At 35.1% G+C, this 18,935-nt stretch overlaps 1 protein-coding gene across 3 annotated transcripts in view; it reads right to left on the minus strand.

The window, feature by feature from the left end:
- Nucleotides 1-1,307: 1,307 nt before the first annotated feature.
- Nucleotides 1,308-18,935, minus strand: part of wake (ankyrin repeat and fibronectin type III domain containing protein wide awake) — an 865,293-nt gene continuing 847,665 nt past the window's right edge. For all 3 annotated transcript variants that reach the window (XM_081732239.1, XM_081732238.1, XM_081732240.1), the window contains 3 exons: nucleotides 17,477-17,674; nucleotides 15,795-16,050; nucleotides 1,308-13,400 (listed from right to left, as the gene is read on the minus strand). In XM_081732239.1, the coding sequence (XP_081588365.1) occupies nucleotides 12,201-13,400; nucleotides 15,795-16,050; nucleotides 17,477-17,674 (1,654 nt within the window). In that variant the 3' untranslated portion in view covers nucleotides 1,308-12,200. The remainder of the gene's footprint in view (nucleotides 13,401-15,794; nucleotides 16,051-17,476; nucleotides 17,675-18,935) is intronic.

The raw sequence follows: 18,935 nt of genomic DNA on the forward strand, positions 1-18,935 counted from the left end.
AACTACGACCTGCGGCCCTCAGAAAGGTTTTATCCGGCTCGCGACATGATCCATAATCTGACAAATGTAGCTTCACTTCTGAGAATTATTGGATCCCAGAACTTTTCGGAATGCTTTCATAATTTCATTCATCACAATTCCCATGTGACTCAGTGGTAGAGCGCTTACCTCTGGTGTCTGGGGTCGCTTGTTCGATCTCCGTCGAAGTTAGTTTGTGGTGAACAACATCGCGTCCGTGGGTGTTCTTGGGGTACTCCCGTTTCCTCACACATTCTCATTTTATCAATTTTTATATCATCATTCACCTACCTTCATCATGTCTCCCTTAGCCTAAAGGGCATAAACGTGGAACGTTAGACAAAAAGATTTCATATCATTTCGATTATTAATGTAATATATTACAACTTTAATACGACCATGCAACTTCCATCGGTATAGCTGCATTAATATATCGGCACTGCGTCTTCAAAAACCGTTTTATGCAAAATTCAAAATTTTAGGGATCAGATTTGTAGTGCTGCTGGGTATGCATATTGTTCAGTTTTAATTCCAAAATTAGCTGTGTCTCTTTGAGAACACTTAGCGGAAAGTTATAGGAGTAATTTGACTGCAACATCACATGGTGAGTTTTTTTCTTTATGACGTAGTTAGCCCTTAAATGAAGATTGTCACATGAGTCTCTTTGTAGATATATACTGTACACCAAACTGCTCCCATATCTTTTGAGCAAAAAATACACATAGCGGTGTTTGAAGGCGCCGCGACGATAGCTGTCTTTTATGGTGAACTATTGAATCATTTTTCCAAAGAACTTCAAAGACACAAGATATATACATAATGGAAAATGTTTACGGTTTATGATAAATCGAAGCTGTTAATTCATTTTAGCTGTATCCACTCCCTCTTAAATTTTGGGGAAAGGATCATGGTGGCCCAGTGGTAGAGCGATTACCTCTGGTGCGTGAGGTCCCTGGTTCGATCCCGACGAAGTAAGTTTGTGGTGGACAAGATCGTGTCCGTGGGTTTTCTCGGAGTTCTCCCGTTTCCTCCCACTTTCTCATTCCACCAATTCTTCTATCATCATTCACTTGCCTTAATTATCGTCTCCTTTAGCCTAAAGGGCATAACATGGGACGTTAAACTGAAAGATTTCATTTCGTTGTTCTTAAATTTCGTTCGATGGGTTTTCCACCTTCTGGGCTATATGCTAAACTCATTCTCCCCCAAACTACTCTTTTCTTTTTCCTTGTCATTGAACAATATCATAAACATATCAAGGTTGAGAATAAAGAAAATGATACTTCACTTTGGTTGGACATTTATTGTCCCACTTGCACAAGTGCAGCAGGAACTGTACAAGTTAATGTGCACACTTGCAGCCACGTTTATGTACATAAACTTAAGTACAAAATAAAAACCACGATGCGATATAATTAACATTGTTTATGAAAAATAAAGAACATTATATTAACAGTTTTGGCAGGTTTTCTGTCTTTTCTAGAACATCATTTTTTTCTTTTTCTTTTTACTTTAAATGATTGGTGTCATCTCAAAAACGTCGTTCGAAATGAGGAGACAGCGGCTAGACAGCCATTTTGAAGCTTATTTCTTAATATGGAAAGCAAAAATTCACAAGTAAATGAGAAAAGTCAATTTTTAAAACATTTTCTTAAAAATAATCAAAGCAGAATACAGAAATGTTGTTTGTTTTTTAAAAGAAAATACAGTTTTACAGACCATAAGAAAACAGTGGCGTCGATATAGAAGTTCCTTAGGGAGTTTTTTTTTTAATTTCTGTAATTCGTTTTATTGATAGAACAAAGGGTATTTATCTGCTGTAGAAATAAAGCGTTAACGTTTGGAGCCTTGGGCAGTTCAATGTTTGTACATTTCCTAGCGCCATCAACATTGTCAGGCAAAAAATATTGTCTGACATTTTAACTATACAATCTTATCAGAGGAAAGCATTTTGTCATTTTCGTATTATATATTTGGATAATTTAATTTCGTCTTTATTACCTATTTTATTGAAAATGAGATTAGAAGATAATTTTGGGTATTTTTGCGAAAATTTTAATAAAAGGTGTTAGAAAAATGTGTGACAATATTTTGGGAACAGATTTGTCACATCAAAATAAGAAAAAAAAAGTTAATATGAACCAGTTTTCAAAAGTGGATAGTTTCGGAGATATAGGGTGCCGAAAACGTGAAACAAGTGAACTTTAAAAGTTCATAGATCCACTACTATAGGACCTATCGTAGTCTGTGAAGATATCACTGAGGAACTTGGTATGTAAACTATTCAAATATCCATGTTTAAGAATGCTCCAGTACTTGCTCACCAATTTTTTAGAGAGGTAGTTGGATAGTAACCAAGCACTCCCAAACAGCTTTTCTAAAATGATTGTGCACGTACCGAAGGATTCTGAAACATCGATATTTGGATAGTTCACATACCAGTTCCTCAGTGATGTCTTGACCCGACTACGATAGGTCCCATAGCAGTGGAACTATGAACCTATAAAGTTCATTTTTACATGTTTTCGGCTCCCTATAACTCCGAAACTATCCACTTTTGAGCACAGGTCCATATGAACTTTTTTTTTTTTTAAATTTTGATGTGAGGAATCTATTTCCAAAATATTGTGAAAATTTTTTGTAACACCCTGTATTTTAGCGAAATTACCAATCAAAAAAAAAAAAAAAAAAAGCTAGCTCAGCTCAAACTTTGATACGTGGTAAGAATAAACGAGTCCCACCATGGGCATACGAAGGACAAAGCAGAATGCACTTATGTGGTATTTACGAACAAAATGCATTGAATTAAATCGTTAACTTTTAGAGATTCGAACGGCTTGCAATTGAGTGTAGAGGAGAGAGAAAAGAAATGAAAAAGGATTCTAAAGACAGAAGTTTGGTAATGCTTACTGTTGCCATATTGAATGTTTAATATAACTAATAGCAGTCAATCACACTTCCGTCACTGGTTCTTTTTTATATTCCACCAACAAGTAGTTTAAGTTTCTAAAGCTGTGTTCTGGTATTTTGTATACATTCATACGCAATTTGCGAACTGTCTCCGCGAAACTTTTCCTACATTTGCATTACGGTAAGCCAAATGAAACTCATCCGAAGCAGATAAAAGGAAAGATATATACTTATGAGAATGCTCCATCATAATATATACTTATAAAAAAATGGCGTCTGAAAAAAAAGAAAACATATTGAGTTTGTGTGTGTGTGTTCCATTGTCAAACTCATAAATTGGTTCGCGTGTTGGTGGGATGTATTGCTCTACGGTACATTTCACTTTTTTTTCTCACACGTATAAGAGTCAAATACCACACCACGCCTTATTCCGAACACGAGAGACCGTGGAGTTGCGTTCCCTAACATTTCCGATTTCCCGTTTTGATGCATTCCAAATTCACTAGTGTCAAGGATTGCCTTTTGCCTACTTTGGACTCACCTTTAAGTCAGAAGATTTCTGAGAATTCTATTGGAAGCATGTCTGGGAATTATGGCGTGTAGGGAATCCTTTGCGCGCACACATTGAACTTAGTTGATATTCTGCTGTCCAGGGTTTCCCATGTTCGAAATAACGCGTGTTGCAATGTAACTTTCCCCCCTTAAGTCTATATCAACATTTTTTTTAAATCTTGGTGTCATGAATCATCTCCCAAACGTTGTCGTTCTTCTGAAACATCCTGTATATATAGTTTAAGCTAATATCTATTTCCAGCCCAAGGCAGAGAGTAAAGTTTCCCATTGGCCATGTTCTTGTAGTAAAATCACTAAAGGGAATGAAAAGATACTCCCTTGACCTTCACGAAACTGACGCCACTGTAGTAGACAGAGATTAACTCCACATACAATGATTTGAACACAACTTTTTTTTTTATTATCATTTTTAATGTTTTTTTAAACCATGAAACAAAGATCAGTATTTCCTCTCTTAAGTATGGGTTTAGTCTCACTGGCCAGTTGCAATGTCTTGTTCCTTTTTTTTCCTGTTGAACATGCTAATATCATCTTCCTGAGTTTTCTAGTGGGAAATTGTACAATACAATCTCGAACTCGGTAAAATTTTCATATAAATAACTTTCACTCTCTGCTTAAAAATTAACAATCACACATCTTCTATTATCTGATATCATTATTACATTTTCTTCATATGTATCACACGTTCTTTCATGACTTCGTCAACATTATTGCAACAACATAATATCTATCACATATCACAAATGTTACAGGTATCTCTCTTTTGATATATTTCTTTTAAATATAAATAACTAAAACATGATAATTCTTTCGAACAATTCATTTTATACACCTATACATTTTTCATATTTTCATTAGATTCGGAATAAATTTATAGTATTTCGAATACAATTACATAATAGTATTTTACATTTTACTGATGATAGTATTGTTTACCAGTTGGTATTTATATTAAAATTTACTAGAAACTTACCCGAACTTATCTCTTGTTTAGGTGAAACAAGCTAATCCTATTTTTATTCAGCTGAATGTAGATTTTAAAAGCACAGGGAACTAAAAGACTCCATCTGCCTTCTCCAGATCGGTTTAACCATCAGAAAATAACGTTTTATCTTCGTATATTTCGAAAATAATAAGGAAGGCTCCTTCAAGATAAAGGATAAGTAGAAAAGTATGTTAAAGATGGTAGACGAAAATGATAAGTCTAGACTTTTAAAATCATTGAAGAAAGACACACACACAAAGAGAGAGAGAGAGAGAAAAGAAAAAGGCCACGACAACACGGGCACCTAGATTACTATTACGGGAGAAGGCTGCTTGAGTGTGTGAAAGAGAATTTTATGTCCAAGTTTTATTACAATTTCACTCTCTCAAATATACAGCAATTGTGGAAGGAATGACGAAAGACACACCTACGAGTCATAAGAAAAGACTTTTAAATTGATAAGTACGAACAATTCAAAAAGTCATCTTGACAACTCCCAGAACTTTATATCCAGTCTTACATGTGACTCACATGACTCATTTTTCAGAGACTGATAAAGGATAAGCAATGAAAGGTATGAGGTAAAGTTAACACAAATAATAGATCAAAACCTACCAACCACGTCGAGAATGATGGAATAACCATGCAATACTTTTTATCTTGCAAGAGTATTGTTTTTGATTTGCTTTTTCTTTGCCTTACAATGTTCTGCTGCAAATCATGAAAAGTAGTTCACGAAAAGTCACACAAGAATAGAATTGTTACAAAAGAATTTACGGAAGAATACAATTGACAAAGAACTTACATAAGAATAGAATTGATAAAGAACTTAGGTAAGAATAGAATTAACTTAGAATTAAAACCACTTACAAAAGAATAGAATTGAAAAGTTATGGCTTTCTGGAACAACAGAATTGTAAATGACAAAAAGATTTGTACAATAAGAATAAGTAACAGTAGAAAGTACGGTAACAATAAGAAATCATACGATGGGGGTTATTTAATTGAAACCCTGTATTAAATTTCTTCCCTGTTTGACAACAGTGAAAGCATTATCTTCAGCTGAACAAATATAGAAATGTACTGAAACTTAGCCCATCATAATGCATAGCATTATTATTAATTTCCTTTTAGAAAACAGATTTGAAGTACAACTAGGAAATAAATCTTAACACCTAAATAACAACAAGAAGAAAGAAAAGTAACAAAACAGCATTACTTAATCTATTTTACAATGATCTACATATGTAATTATATTTTGCAATACCTTAATTTATGTATTTTGTAATACAGAGCATGTACGTATAAAAAAATTAAATATAAAGTGAATAGGACAGGATTGATTTCGGTTGCGGTTTTTGAAAAAAAAAATATTAGAGTTTTGTAGAATTTTTAAAACAGATTTTAAAGAAATCATGAGAATGATGGGCTAATTTTCTTCCGTAACACAAGTTACTGAAAAATGTAAGTTGTTATACGTCCACATTGTTTAAAAAGTTAGAAATCCAATGTCATTATTTCAATGCCAGTTATTTAACGCCTAATAAAATGTAAATCTTAATATAGAAAATAATTCACAAATTATGTTAATTGTTTTAACAAATTGCTTCCTTGGACATAAATGTACATTTTTTGTTTAGTAATTTTGACGCATAAATCTACTGGCATCAGAATTTGCTTCCTCGAAGCACCACTTCCAAAAGCACGTTATCAATGAAATGATTTGATTCATATTGTTTCCAAAAAATATAATAGGTACCGTCAGGTAAGTTCGTAGGTATTCAGTAGTTTGTATTACATATATCATGTTTACTATATATAAGAGTTTTAATAGGTTTATAGATTCGATCACATTTTGTATTTTTTTAAATAACAATTCTGAATTCTTTCAAGCATTTTTTGTACAAAATATACTCTGTAAATGATCACAAAACAAAAACTGCAAAATATCCATTTATCTCTCAAAAAAATCTTCCAATTTCTTTGTTATATTATTATATTACTTGTTATAATTTTACCAAATATAAATATCTATTTATGTAATAATACTTTGCGCTTCCAAAATGTAATAGCTATACGCTAAGCTCTCTTCATATATTTTCTATTTTTTTATAATTTATGTAATAATATCTGTTTTATATATATATTTATATATGAATAATTCTCTCTATATAAAATTTATTCTATTTATACTTTCTGCACCTTTTTAGAATGTCTATATGCAAAAATACAGGCTTATTAGTGAGTAATGTTAGAACAGAGGTTCTCAAACCTGAGCTCGTCAAATGTTTTGTTATTTGTAACGATTCGCAAAATAGTAACAGTTAAATTATCAATTCTTTTTTTTCAGTAATTCAGTTTTAAGAGATTATTCATGCCCTGTGAATAAATAGTGGTATTCTAAGTTCCAAAAATACAGTGTTTTAATATCTTAAATAGAAGGGATATCTTCATACCGTATAGATGAGAGTAAAAGTAAAAATATTAGTAGAATTCCATTTTAATTGTACATACATACGAGATACTTCCAGAAAATAAGTGTACTAGATTTTGGTAGGTTTCAAAAATTTATTTAAAATAAAACTTTCAAATGCTTTCATGAGTACATATGTGCTATTTATTTTTCCATGTAGTCATCATCGCTCTCGATGCACTTAGTGAGACGAGGGATCACTTTTTTTTTTTTTTTATGCCTTGATCAAAGAAGTCTGCCGCCATCTCTTTTGCCGAATTCTTCACCTTCATCTTCGCTTTCTTATCAGTTGAAATTTTTTCCCCACCCATGTGCATCTTCAGGGAAGTGAACAGATGATAGTCTGAAGGCACCAGGTCAGGAGAATGCGCATATCAGTCAAAATCAAGGGTCTTTCACTCCTTTGCTCATTGTGCACATCACTACGATGGTTTTTAAATTCACGTCACCACTTAAACACACTCGTACGATTCATCATTTCTTCGCCATTTGATCTCGTTAAAAAGTTCAGACGAAGATTTTCTCTTCACAACGAGATAACGGATAACGCTGCGAATCTCCCACTTGGCGGCAAATCTTATCGACATCTTTCACGGAAGACGTTACTGTGGCCACAGTTTTGGTCGTACTGACGCGTGATAGGGTTCGCTGGAAAGGGTAAGAATTAAGCTATACGGTAGTGTGACCAACACAGCAATAACAAATTCCCTATGCCCGCCCGCGAGGGCCCTAGTACACTTATTTTGTGGACGTGCCTCGTATTTTTAAGTTATTAAAAAAAAAAAAAAAAAAACTAATATAAATGACAAGTAATAATTTCTTTCTGTAATGAAACGCCTACTCACTTGTTTCCATTGTCTATTCATAAATCGCGTAAATTATTGTAAAACACCATAGCGTCAAACTCAATAACAAAATCACACTATTAGTTGATTCTTAAGCTTAACGCGCTGAATGGATTGAATTTATGCTCAAAGCTGTAAAATATTAGTGATTTTGTAAGACAATAATCTTACTACTAAATATATAAAATTACTTTTTATTTATATGTTTGTAAGAAACTAGGAAGTCACAAGACATCTTCGTGACAAATACATTTTCAGAATTAGGATTTAAAATATTGAATTTACGGGTTGAAGGTGAGATACAGTTGTTCACCTATTTCAGACTGAAAAATTTGTTTATAATGTAGATTTTACGCTCCGAGAAATGAAGCAGGATAATTGGAATATATTTTTTTATTACATACTAAAAATGAAATTAAAAGTAGATGAGATGAGAGCTAATTACCAGTGGAAAAAAAATATAAATAAAATCACTGAGCTTTTAAGATTACCATCTCTTCATCAGAATGTATAAAAGGAAAAAGAAAAGAATGTCTCGTTATATATAACAGACAACCATGTTTGAAGTCATGGCCGGATTTATGAAGAAGAATGTGTGGCCAGGCCAGAAACTCTGAATATCTAGAGAAAACACTAGAAGGAGAGGGAAAGCACGGTCCGCAGAAATCCACTTCAGATAAACCAGTAAATACACTAGCTATATTGTGAAATACTGGAAACAGTACGCGTGGAGAAAATTAAGAGAAAAAAAGCTTTAAAATGATAATAATACAAACAATAAGCTATATATTAAAACGCTAGGTTTATATGATTGTGGCCAATTCTTTCGACAGTGAGTTCTCGGGAACCATATGCTCTAGAAAGATGCTGTTTTCACTGATCGATTGAAAACTTTGTGTAGATTATTCAGTTCTAATTGAATATTTAAAAAATGGCCGTTATTTATTTATTACATTTTTAGGGACACACTGGAAGTGTTGAAATTTTAAAAAAGTAAACCATCATATCCTACGAGGTATACATTTCAACACCACACATTTGCATACGGGATTAGTATATCTCTCCGGCGTTTGTTTCATGGCCCAATGATAATGAAAAACGCAGGATAACCATTTCTCCAGTCTAAGAAGAATCTTTATTGTCTGGAGTGTTTTGCCCAATGAACACCATATATCACTGATATTATAATTAATTGTGTATGTAATGTATTTGATTATTACATACTACATGCAAGAAGAAAGAAAACACTGATCATACATGAATTAGAAATTCCAACCGGAAGTAGGCTCAAATCTTGCAAACGGTGCGATATATTGAAAAAATAACCGAAAAAATTCCCCTTTATAATACCCCTTTCCGATTTTTATCAAGACGTATTTCACTTGTGTCTGTTAAGGGACATCTACAGATGTTGGGAAGAATGAGGAGATTCATGTTCATATGTGAATGATGCGCTGTGTAGTAAAGAATTAAACTAGTGAAAAATTAAAAAAAAAAATCTGCAGTGGTGTTTTGCGAACCATATCCACTGTTTATTATCCACTGTTCTTTTCCACTGTTTATTATCTTTCGATCCTCCTTGGATACTAGACACGCATTGTTCAGTCATAATACCCGTGCACAACTTCAAACATGGTTGACTATTACATATAATCAAATATTCATTATTTTTCCTTTTCTCATTTTATTCATACACACTGATGATCAGATAACAAATCACGAAAACTTAGTGCTTAGAAAGTTTGTTCAATGTATTTTTGTTCGTAACTTACACATTAGAAGTACCTTTATTTTGATTTCTATATGGGCACACTACAATTTCTTTGCTCTAACAAAATAATACAAATATAGCGATTTTTGGATATTCATCTTGATAAAACATGCAGATAAAGCTCTTTTACAACTACTACAAATAAAGAACAACTTTTTAAATATCAAAAATAGAATCTTAACGTTAGAACCGGTACGTAACCTATCGCGTAGCGTAGTTAAAAAGCTTTTAACAGGGAAGATTTGGCCATGTTTGAGAACCTCTGAAGTAGTAATACCAGTGCGATAACGGCGATTTACTTAGAGAAGCTAACATTCATTCAGCTTTTTGTCTTTCGTTTATAGAATCTCAAATACCATGCTCCTGGTTGTTTCAAATTACAAAGACCATACAGTCCTTTCATTTATGAAAAATAGCGTAAAGGATTATTTCTGGAAGGAGCAACAGAGGGGGCACAATATCATCATATTTATTAACACTTTATTTATAACGTCATTTTTTTTAACAGTAACACTAGGCTACACTCATAGGGCAAAATAACACTATTAGCTTCGCAGTCTGTGTGGAATGCTTTAGATTTTACACTGTCTAAAGTAGCACAAAGCAGTGTACGTATTTTGTTCACTTTTTAAAATACAGTTTCCGTACAAATTGGGCATTTTTATTTTCTTTTGTCCACCAAAAATATATATATTTTCCACTTGACATTAAATGGAAAATGGAGATCATGTTTTGAAGCGAACGAAAACAAAGATACAGTTAACATAAATGTCGATGCGTTTTGTTATTACTTCGTCAAAATTTCTCCACATCAGAAGGAGAAACTACAAGAAGAGAGAGAGAGATAACGAATGTTTTAGGGCTCACATACAGAATACAGGGTGTTCTTCTAAAAGCTACTGGTCTTGCAACTAAGTGAGATTTATTTGCTAAAAGAAGAAGAAAAAATCATATCAAAGTAGACTTAAGTTATCTTCTATAAATTAAGCATAACTTGAACCGTTTTGTATTCCTGTTTTCTTATAATCTAATACATAAATAATAAATTAATCATTTGTGCGTATTTAATACATTTTTAGAGCCAAGTGTCGACCTTGTAAGTACCAAATATTGATTAAATACAAACAAACTATTTGTTGAACAAAACAATATATTCACATTAAAAAACTACGTACGTGTGACAGTTTCGCCACCTAACACTTTGGCTTCATCAGACACTATCTTCAGATCTCCAGACACTATCTTCAGGTGTTAGCGATACTATCACATGTATATACTTTTTAATGTGAATATATTGTTTTGTTCAGCAAATAGTTTAATTATATACCAAGCAAAGCTTCTATTTATGGAAAATATTACCAAATATTGATTTTTTTAAAGCTCTAAACTGACTATTGTTTACATGTTTACTAAATTAGCATTAAATATGACTAATTGAATTTGAAAAAAAAAACTAAATAAATAAATTTAAAATTATCCGATTTCCACGAATAATAATTTCAATAATGCACAATCGGGCCGAGAAATTGTTTAGTTTTAACTTCGTAACTTTAAAAAAAAAAAAAAAAAAAAATACGTTGTAACTTTTTTTCTCAAGGAACAGAAAAATTTACAAGCCTTTTATTACTCTGTAAATTGTTTGTCTGTTGAATTATTTGTGGATTTTGTCAATCACTTTATTTCAGACTATTTGAAATATCCATTCTTTGCATGGGTTAGATAAAATATCTACGAGAAACCAAACAACAAAAGAAAAAAATATCGGTCATTTTCTACTACTTTTACATATCCCGGTAAACGTTCCCTGAGACTTCCTGGTTCGAATTAAAAAAAAAAAAAAGCCTCTGGCCTCCAGCCAATGGGGGCTGTATTTGGAAGTCACCGTTCATCTCAAGTGACCGCGAAAACTATGGATTTGACACTAATATCGGTCATTTTCTACTGCTTTTACATGTCCCCTGAGATCCCCCTGACTCGAATTTTGGAAAAAAAAAAAAGCTTCGTCTTGGTCTGGGGCCTGGACCAAGGTACCCGTGACCAAAATTTGGTAACTCTCGGTCCACTCGTCTGGTCCCCAGGCCGCACACAGACAGACAAGCTCTTTATTTAATTTATAATAGATTATAATGATCATATTTAAAACTGGAATTAATATGTATATTTTTGAGTTCATCTTTTTATGACACAGCGATAGGCTCATTGCTTGTTCAACAAAAATAGACCAACTTACAGACTGATAGATCGTATAAATGTATGTTGGTATACATACTTTTGTTTGTTTGTTTGATTGATTCAGAAAAGCTGACGACTGGCAAACAGTTTCACGTTTTTAAAAAAATCTTTTACTAACTTTGATGTTAGCGGCATATCTTACCACTGATATTGTATGCATGCTTCTTATTTGATGCTTTTCAACATAAATTTCGACAGCGATAACTTCTTTTTCTATAGATTTGGTGAAGTGCCAGAAGGGTTTTCTTAAACATCTCGAAGATACTGTGGAGAAAAAATAGACTTTTTCAACTAACTTTTACTGAATGAATTTCTCTATTAGGACCAGTAGCTCTCGAGGAACTTCCCCGCGTGTAGGTAACATGTACAGATATTCTAAAGGGATAGATATACTCATAGATAAGCGGAATGCCTTGAGCTCTGTTCAATGGCTGCTAGGACGTCATGCTTCATTCGAACATACAGTCTTCCTTTCTTCCACGGATTCTGCAGATGAAGGGGCTTAAAATCATCCCGTAGGCATCGTTCACGCGCCCCTATCACCGCAACGAGACAGAAGTTCTTCAGTTTATCATTCCCATAAATTGGTCCGTCTTTTCCTTTTAGAACCACAGCCATATTCAATTGTTTCACTACGAGATCGATCACCTCTCGAGCTGTTGTGCGTGGAGTTACGTGAAGTTTCAAACTGGTACCACTCGCGAGGCCTGTGTCGTACGCGGCGTACACTTGTAAAATACCAGGTTCATTCGGTTTCCACTTAGCGGTATCAGTTGAGTCGTCCGTTTCACTGCCGCGGGCAAACGAAACGTCACTCTCACTCACACCACTAGCACTAGCGTTCTCTTTATACTTGTCGGGGTCCGACGACACGGACTGTGTACTCGTACACGAGATATCACTGCCTTGGCTAAATGTCTGCGAGTGGTAGCGTTGGTCGACGCTTAGATTGCTACCGTACGGTCGATGCAAGTCGTGAAAGCTGCCATGGCTAGAACCCTGTTGCTTCGACTGATGACAATGGGGGATTTTGGAGTCACTTTGCGAATGGCCGCTTCTTAATGTGCACTGTAAAGTGTCCGGAGCACTGGCCTTTCGCGGACTTTCACTGCCCAAAACGCGACAAGCGTGTAAGTGGTTCTCACTTCTGGAAGGTGGTAATCTAACTGAGGGTTCATGAAGGGTCATTTCACTTTTACTGTGTTCACCCAGGATTCCAGGCCAACTTCCCCGTCCCACTTTACTCTGCTCACTGAACACTAACTCCGCTGCACTTGACGGCTTTTTCACACACTCCGTAGTGCTCGACTTCACTAATTTCGGGTCCCTCTGTGGCAACTGGAGTAGGCTTCTTTTGAGGCCACCAGGTGGCGAGAGTGCGGTGCATTCGCTGCTGCTACGCCGAGATGACTCCCCGGCGAACGGCAGAAGAGCTCTCATGGACAACCCGACGCCCACGTTCTTATCTCTTGCAAATTTCAAAATGTCCATCATCCATCGAGCGCCCTTCCACGTGTGATTTACTTGCGTCTGGATGTCTTGCAGTTTGGAGAGTCTGTCTTTGGCAGCTGCCACTTCGGACGACGAGAAAGCCTAGGAAATTACAAGAGAAATAGTTAATTAGTACAGTTATGTTCAGAAAAATGTTAATCATTGGTTTTCTACGAAAGAAGACTTCAATTTACTCAAAAAAGTATGTTATTCGTACATAGGCATAGAAATAGACGAAAAAATTATAAATGAAGAAACCTACATAACGCTCCACTCTGCAATACGTATTTGTTTTTGAATACAGTGTAAGTAATTCAAATAGGGAAAGAAAAGTAATATTCCGTTTATAACTTCTCAAAATAAATGAATAAAAATAAATTAGATTGGGGCAGTATTTAGCTAGACTACAATATGTTATACGAAATTAACGTATGTCTGAAAAAGCTATTTTTTTGTCATACAAGTAAAAGTTTATTTCCTGGGGTATATAATGCCAATTATCCGTTTATTTTATTTTATTTTATTTTTTATTTTTTGGACGGCATTACCTATTTAGCATTTAGTAGAAAGCTCCACGTGGATATATTTAGTCGACTAGTATATTAGGCAGTCTATAAAATGATAAAGTTAGTACTTAAATTCTAAATTACGATGAAAATTTGAACGTGTTTTGCAAATGATCTAACAAAGAATAGCGTTACAGTTTCGCTAAAGTACCTTTGCCTTCATCAGACACATCAGATAATGCTATTATTTATTAGACAATATATACAGGTACTTTAGTCAGAATTCGACTTTTATTGTATATAAGAAGTTCCACAGCTAAAATGACTGGTATTCAGATTAAAAAAAAAATCAACGATTTTGTACGTATACCATGCCACAGTAATCTGAAACGCATATTAATTTTACATCTGTTTAAAAGGAATTAATACCTTTGGAATCGTATCCTACTAACATGTCTAATGTAATTTCTTTCTACCCACATAGATGTATTACAAATATATATATATATATATATATATATTAATAATTTTAGTAGTAATTAATTCATTATTCTAGTTCTTTTTTGCTATCTTTGGCATCTTTATCTTACTGAGTTTCCTTTACAGAGACTGACCACTTTCCATCCAACAGTTTGAAGACACCAACGAGTGTCAAACCGTTTCATAAAGCAATAAAACTATACACGCACGTGTATCAGTCTCTCAGCTATTGTAGAACAGACAGACACACGCGTATCAGTCTCTCAGCTATTATAAAATAGACAGACACACGTGTATCAGTCTCTCAGCTATTGTAGAATAGACAGACACACGTGTATCAGTCTCTCAGCTATTGTAGAACAGACAGACACACGTATATGAGACTCTCAGCAGTTATCGATCAGATATAAACGTGTATCAGTCTCTCAACTATTATAGAACAGAATAAAAATGTTAGAGGCAAAATGTTACCAAGAAAAAAAAAATCCTTTTGAGAAGAGAACGTCATGGGTTCTTTTCCACACGGTGATAGAACGATGGCTTTGTAGTAGGTTGGGGCACTGTTAGTTTACAATTAAACATTATGCATAGCAGCCTCCTCTACAACCCACTTCACCAACGAAATCACGTCCAAATAAGGTGGCAGTGAAACTCACAAAACCTGTGCTAAAGAATGTCCGGGATATGGCAGCCTGTGAGGATCCATTATAACAGTGTGTTACGATCAAATGATTACACTGGCTGCATGCGTTGACACTACGGCATCTGGAAAGAGCAAGGGCAGAAGATTGTACGAGCGCCACCTAGTTTGGTGACCGCTGGAAATTTGTTGACAATGAGCGAAGCATGGATCTATCCAAATGACTATGGAAACGTTAGAGTCATCACCTACAGATATTTTTATCAAAAAGACTGATGTGTAACTTCGTGGATCAATGCAAACAAAGTTCCTCAAAAGTTTCTACGGTAGATACTGGTTTTTGCCACAAAGGGAATCTCAAGATTCGTATAGTCGAAAGAAAAATGTTAAAATCAATGCTGCTTATTACAAGAACATGTCCTATCATGAGTTACAAAGATAAAATGCCAGCATTGTACGACGTTGACATTCATGATATGGAACTCAATCAGGACAAAACTTCAAGTCACATCACAAAATATTACTAATTAGTAGTCTTCTACCGACGCATGACAGCTGGAAATGGCGCGTATCCATGTTATTCGGTTCGAGGATAATCCCGTTAAGAGTCCAGATGTTTGTCCCAAGTATTATTGTGCTTTAGGACTCTCAAATGACGCTTTTCATCACATCAACTTCTCGCGATAAATGGCATATGGAAAGCCTGTAAGTAGCAATGGGACAATAAATATCTGGTAGAGCTGCAACGAAGTCTGGTCCAGTGGAAACTGCATCGAGCATATCTTAAGTGTCTTAGGTAAGCAACGAATTTGTTCAGATGGAAATGAATCAGCCTCTGTATTAGACAACTACCTCTCTGTTACAACTTACCTCTCTGTGCGTGTGATGAGCGAGAATAGTGTCCATCTCCAGAATGGAGCTAAGTCGAGAGTAGCGGCTAATGAAGTCTCGTTGGTAGGTGCCCAGATGGACCATCTCGAACACCTGTACTGGTAAAGGGATTAGGTCGTCTCGCTGCAGAAGGACGTCCCGTTGCCCAGGCACTGCACACGCTGTCTCAGGTGGAGGAACAATTACCAGAAACGACACTTCGCCACTCACATCAATCACCTCCACGTCATACAACCTTTTCAGTAAATAATAAGAATAAACAATTTAAAATTTTGATTAAACAATTTGGTAAAAATCACAAGTTTTTAAGGCTGTAAACTATCTTTGTCATTTTTTTTACACCGTTGATTTATGTGTAAGATTATTCTTGATGTTCTAAACATAACATTATTATCATTAGCAGCACGATTAGTAGGACCTACATAGGCTAGTGGTCGGCATGACTAGAAAATAGTAACTGCAGAAATGAAGTTGAAATATACGTTGACCTAACGTCGTTTAAAGCGCAGGTTGGCCAACAATTTGACGTCATTTATCCAACAATTTATGTTGGCTAACCAACAATTTGTCATTTATCCAACAGTTTTGAATTCGCGTTCCGGAGTTCAACTTTATTCTTTCATAAGGATACAGGATAAATGAACTGGTTGACAAAAGGGCCAGTTTTAACGTAGGGCCAATATTAACAGTTGGCTAGCCGATCGTTTGCTACTGTTGAGCCTACTGTTTGATCCCTGACTAGCCAATCGTTTCCTATTGTTGGGCTTACTGTCTGTTCACTGGTTAGCCGATTGTTTCCCACTGTTGGGTCTACTGTCTGTTTACTGGCTAGCCGATCGTTTCTCATTGTTGGGTTTACTGTCTGTTCTACTAGGATAGTGAAAATCTGAACGGAAATAAAAACAACTAATAAGAATAGTAATGCCAAAAGGAGCATTAAGGACGAAGAAAAGCTTAGTATAGATCTTCAAATAAACAGTTACATAATAGACTATCAAATCTTTGTTGGGCATTGTAAGAAGTATTTTGCAGTTCACGTAGCTACTTCAGAGGATACTTGTAAAGCTACTTCAGAGCATACTTGTAAGATTAAGGGGAAACTGTAGTTCGTGAGAAAGTCTTCAGTTCGTTGGCATATGACGTACCAGGGATGGCAGAAAATTAATTATGATAACTTATTGCAAGAAATATACACAACTCTGAAATATTAACAGAAATATACCTACATAGGTAAAATTAAGAGTTTGTGGTACTTTTAGGTTATTATGTCTCATTACCCAGAGCATACTTTCATCTTCCTAGTATCATAATGAAAGGATTTGTGGAAACATGTTTTAGAATCAATTTCAACTAAATAGGTGTGGTATGGTCATTTTTTCCGTTTTAAATTGAAAACCACATATTTCCAATTTTATTATTATTATTATTATTATTATTACTACTTATAACGAAGTTGACCTATGGCCTCAGACTTTTGATATGTAAATGACCTACATATTTTAGTGAGCCTATATAATTCTAGGCTCTTGAATTATTTACATTACACAAGTATACTGTGTTTCTTTTGGGTCTATAATACATGTTTTAGATGTATAAAGAGTTGTTTTTATAGACAATGTTGTGATTCTATGTATTCAGAATGTTAGGTAAGAACCATTTACCTATGGTTGGCGGCGTCCTCTGCGTTGACGTCCATGTACGAGAAAAGCCTCCTGGCAGTGGCCGCTACAAGCTTCACAAACACCTGTTGCTGCTCCGAGGGCTCTGGGAGCTCCTCCTCACTCACCGCAGAGCTCACCGTCTCTGAACTCACAGATTTGTGTCGGGAACCTAAGAGTTTTAACCACTCCCATTCTTCCCTGAAAGTAAAGAATGATTTCTCTTAAACATAGGGGTTAAATACTCATAAACCGCTGAGAGAGGCGGTAATTTTAAATCACCAAAACAGCAATTCATGTAATAAGAAGGAAAACCAACAGATGGCACCACATTGCAGTCTATTTTTGAATGACATGTGTTTTCGGTCATGTAGGAAAACAACAGATGGCATACTATGTATCATTTCGACACTACTACACAGGACGTATACGTGTACGTAGAACAGCCTCTAGGAGCATTATAAGAGTTCGTGCACGTTTAAGCGGTTAACGTACTATTAATCAATAACAATTTTAATTATTCATATATCTATATCTATGTATCTAGATAGATAGAGCAAAACGAAATGTAGAAGCAGAAATAGAAAATGTGTCAGTTTTCAGGAAATAGTGAAAACATAAATCACACATACTCAGTAGCGCATTTAAGGGGGAAGCTTTCGGGCTTAAGCCCTCCCCCGAAATTTTATTTACTATATTAAAGTAAATGAAATATATTTCAGAATTTTCAATTTCCAGGACTGAAGTTACCGAAGCCCTCCCCCCCGAAACAAAATAGTAAATACGCTACTGCATATACTAAACAAATAACAACGTCAGTGTACCCCACAGGAAGAAGTTTGCGTTTCACAATGTATACAACGTGAAAACTCAAGTTTGAATTTTTAATAGATCAAGAACGATTTCCCCTCCCGGCGGGAGCTCATGTGGTTCGGATTTCACATTGATCAATAGGTCCCGTCTCATATAGCCTCGCTGCTGAAAGGGACGTTAAACTCAAAATCAACTGAACTCAACTCAACCATTTCCTTTCACCCTGAATTCTTCACTCAAAACCTTAGTGCTGCCATGACAACTGATTTTTATGATAGTTAAGATTTACTAACGACATATTTTCTCAATTACTACTACCGATTTTAAATGAAGTCTTTAAGTTTTACGTCCCACGATTAAGTCGTGTGTAAGTCGTGTAGGTTAAACGAAACAGTGATGATGAAAAATGAATGAAATGGTGAATAAAGAAAATGGGAGGAAACGGGAGAACCCCGAGAAAACCCACGAACACGGTAATTGTTCACCACAAAGACCAACCAGGAGTCCCATGCAACAGAAGTGAACGCTGTACTACTGAGTCACCGCGAGTAGAAGGATTAGAGTGGATATTCAGTCCCGTATCCAGGGGGGTCTAGGGGGCCGCCCCCTAAAATTTTCACGGTAGGCTTGCAAATGAACTATAATATGG

The sequence above is a fragment of the Thermobia domestica genome, chromosome 11, assembly GCF_964235325.1.
Source record: "Thermobia domestica chromosome 11, izTheDome1.hap1.1, whole genome shotgun sequence".
Lineage (NCBI taxonomy): Eukaryota > Metazoa > Arthropoda > Insecta > Zygentoma > Lepismatidae > Thermobia > Thermobia domestica.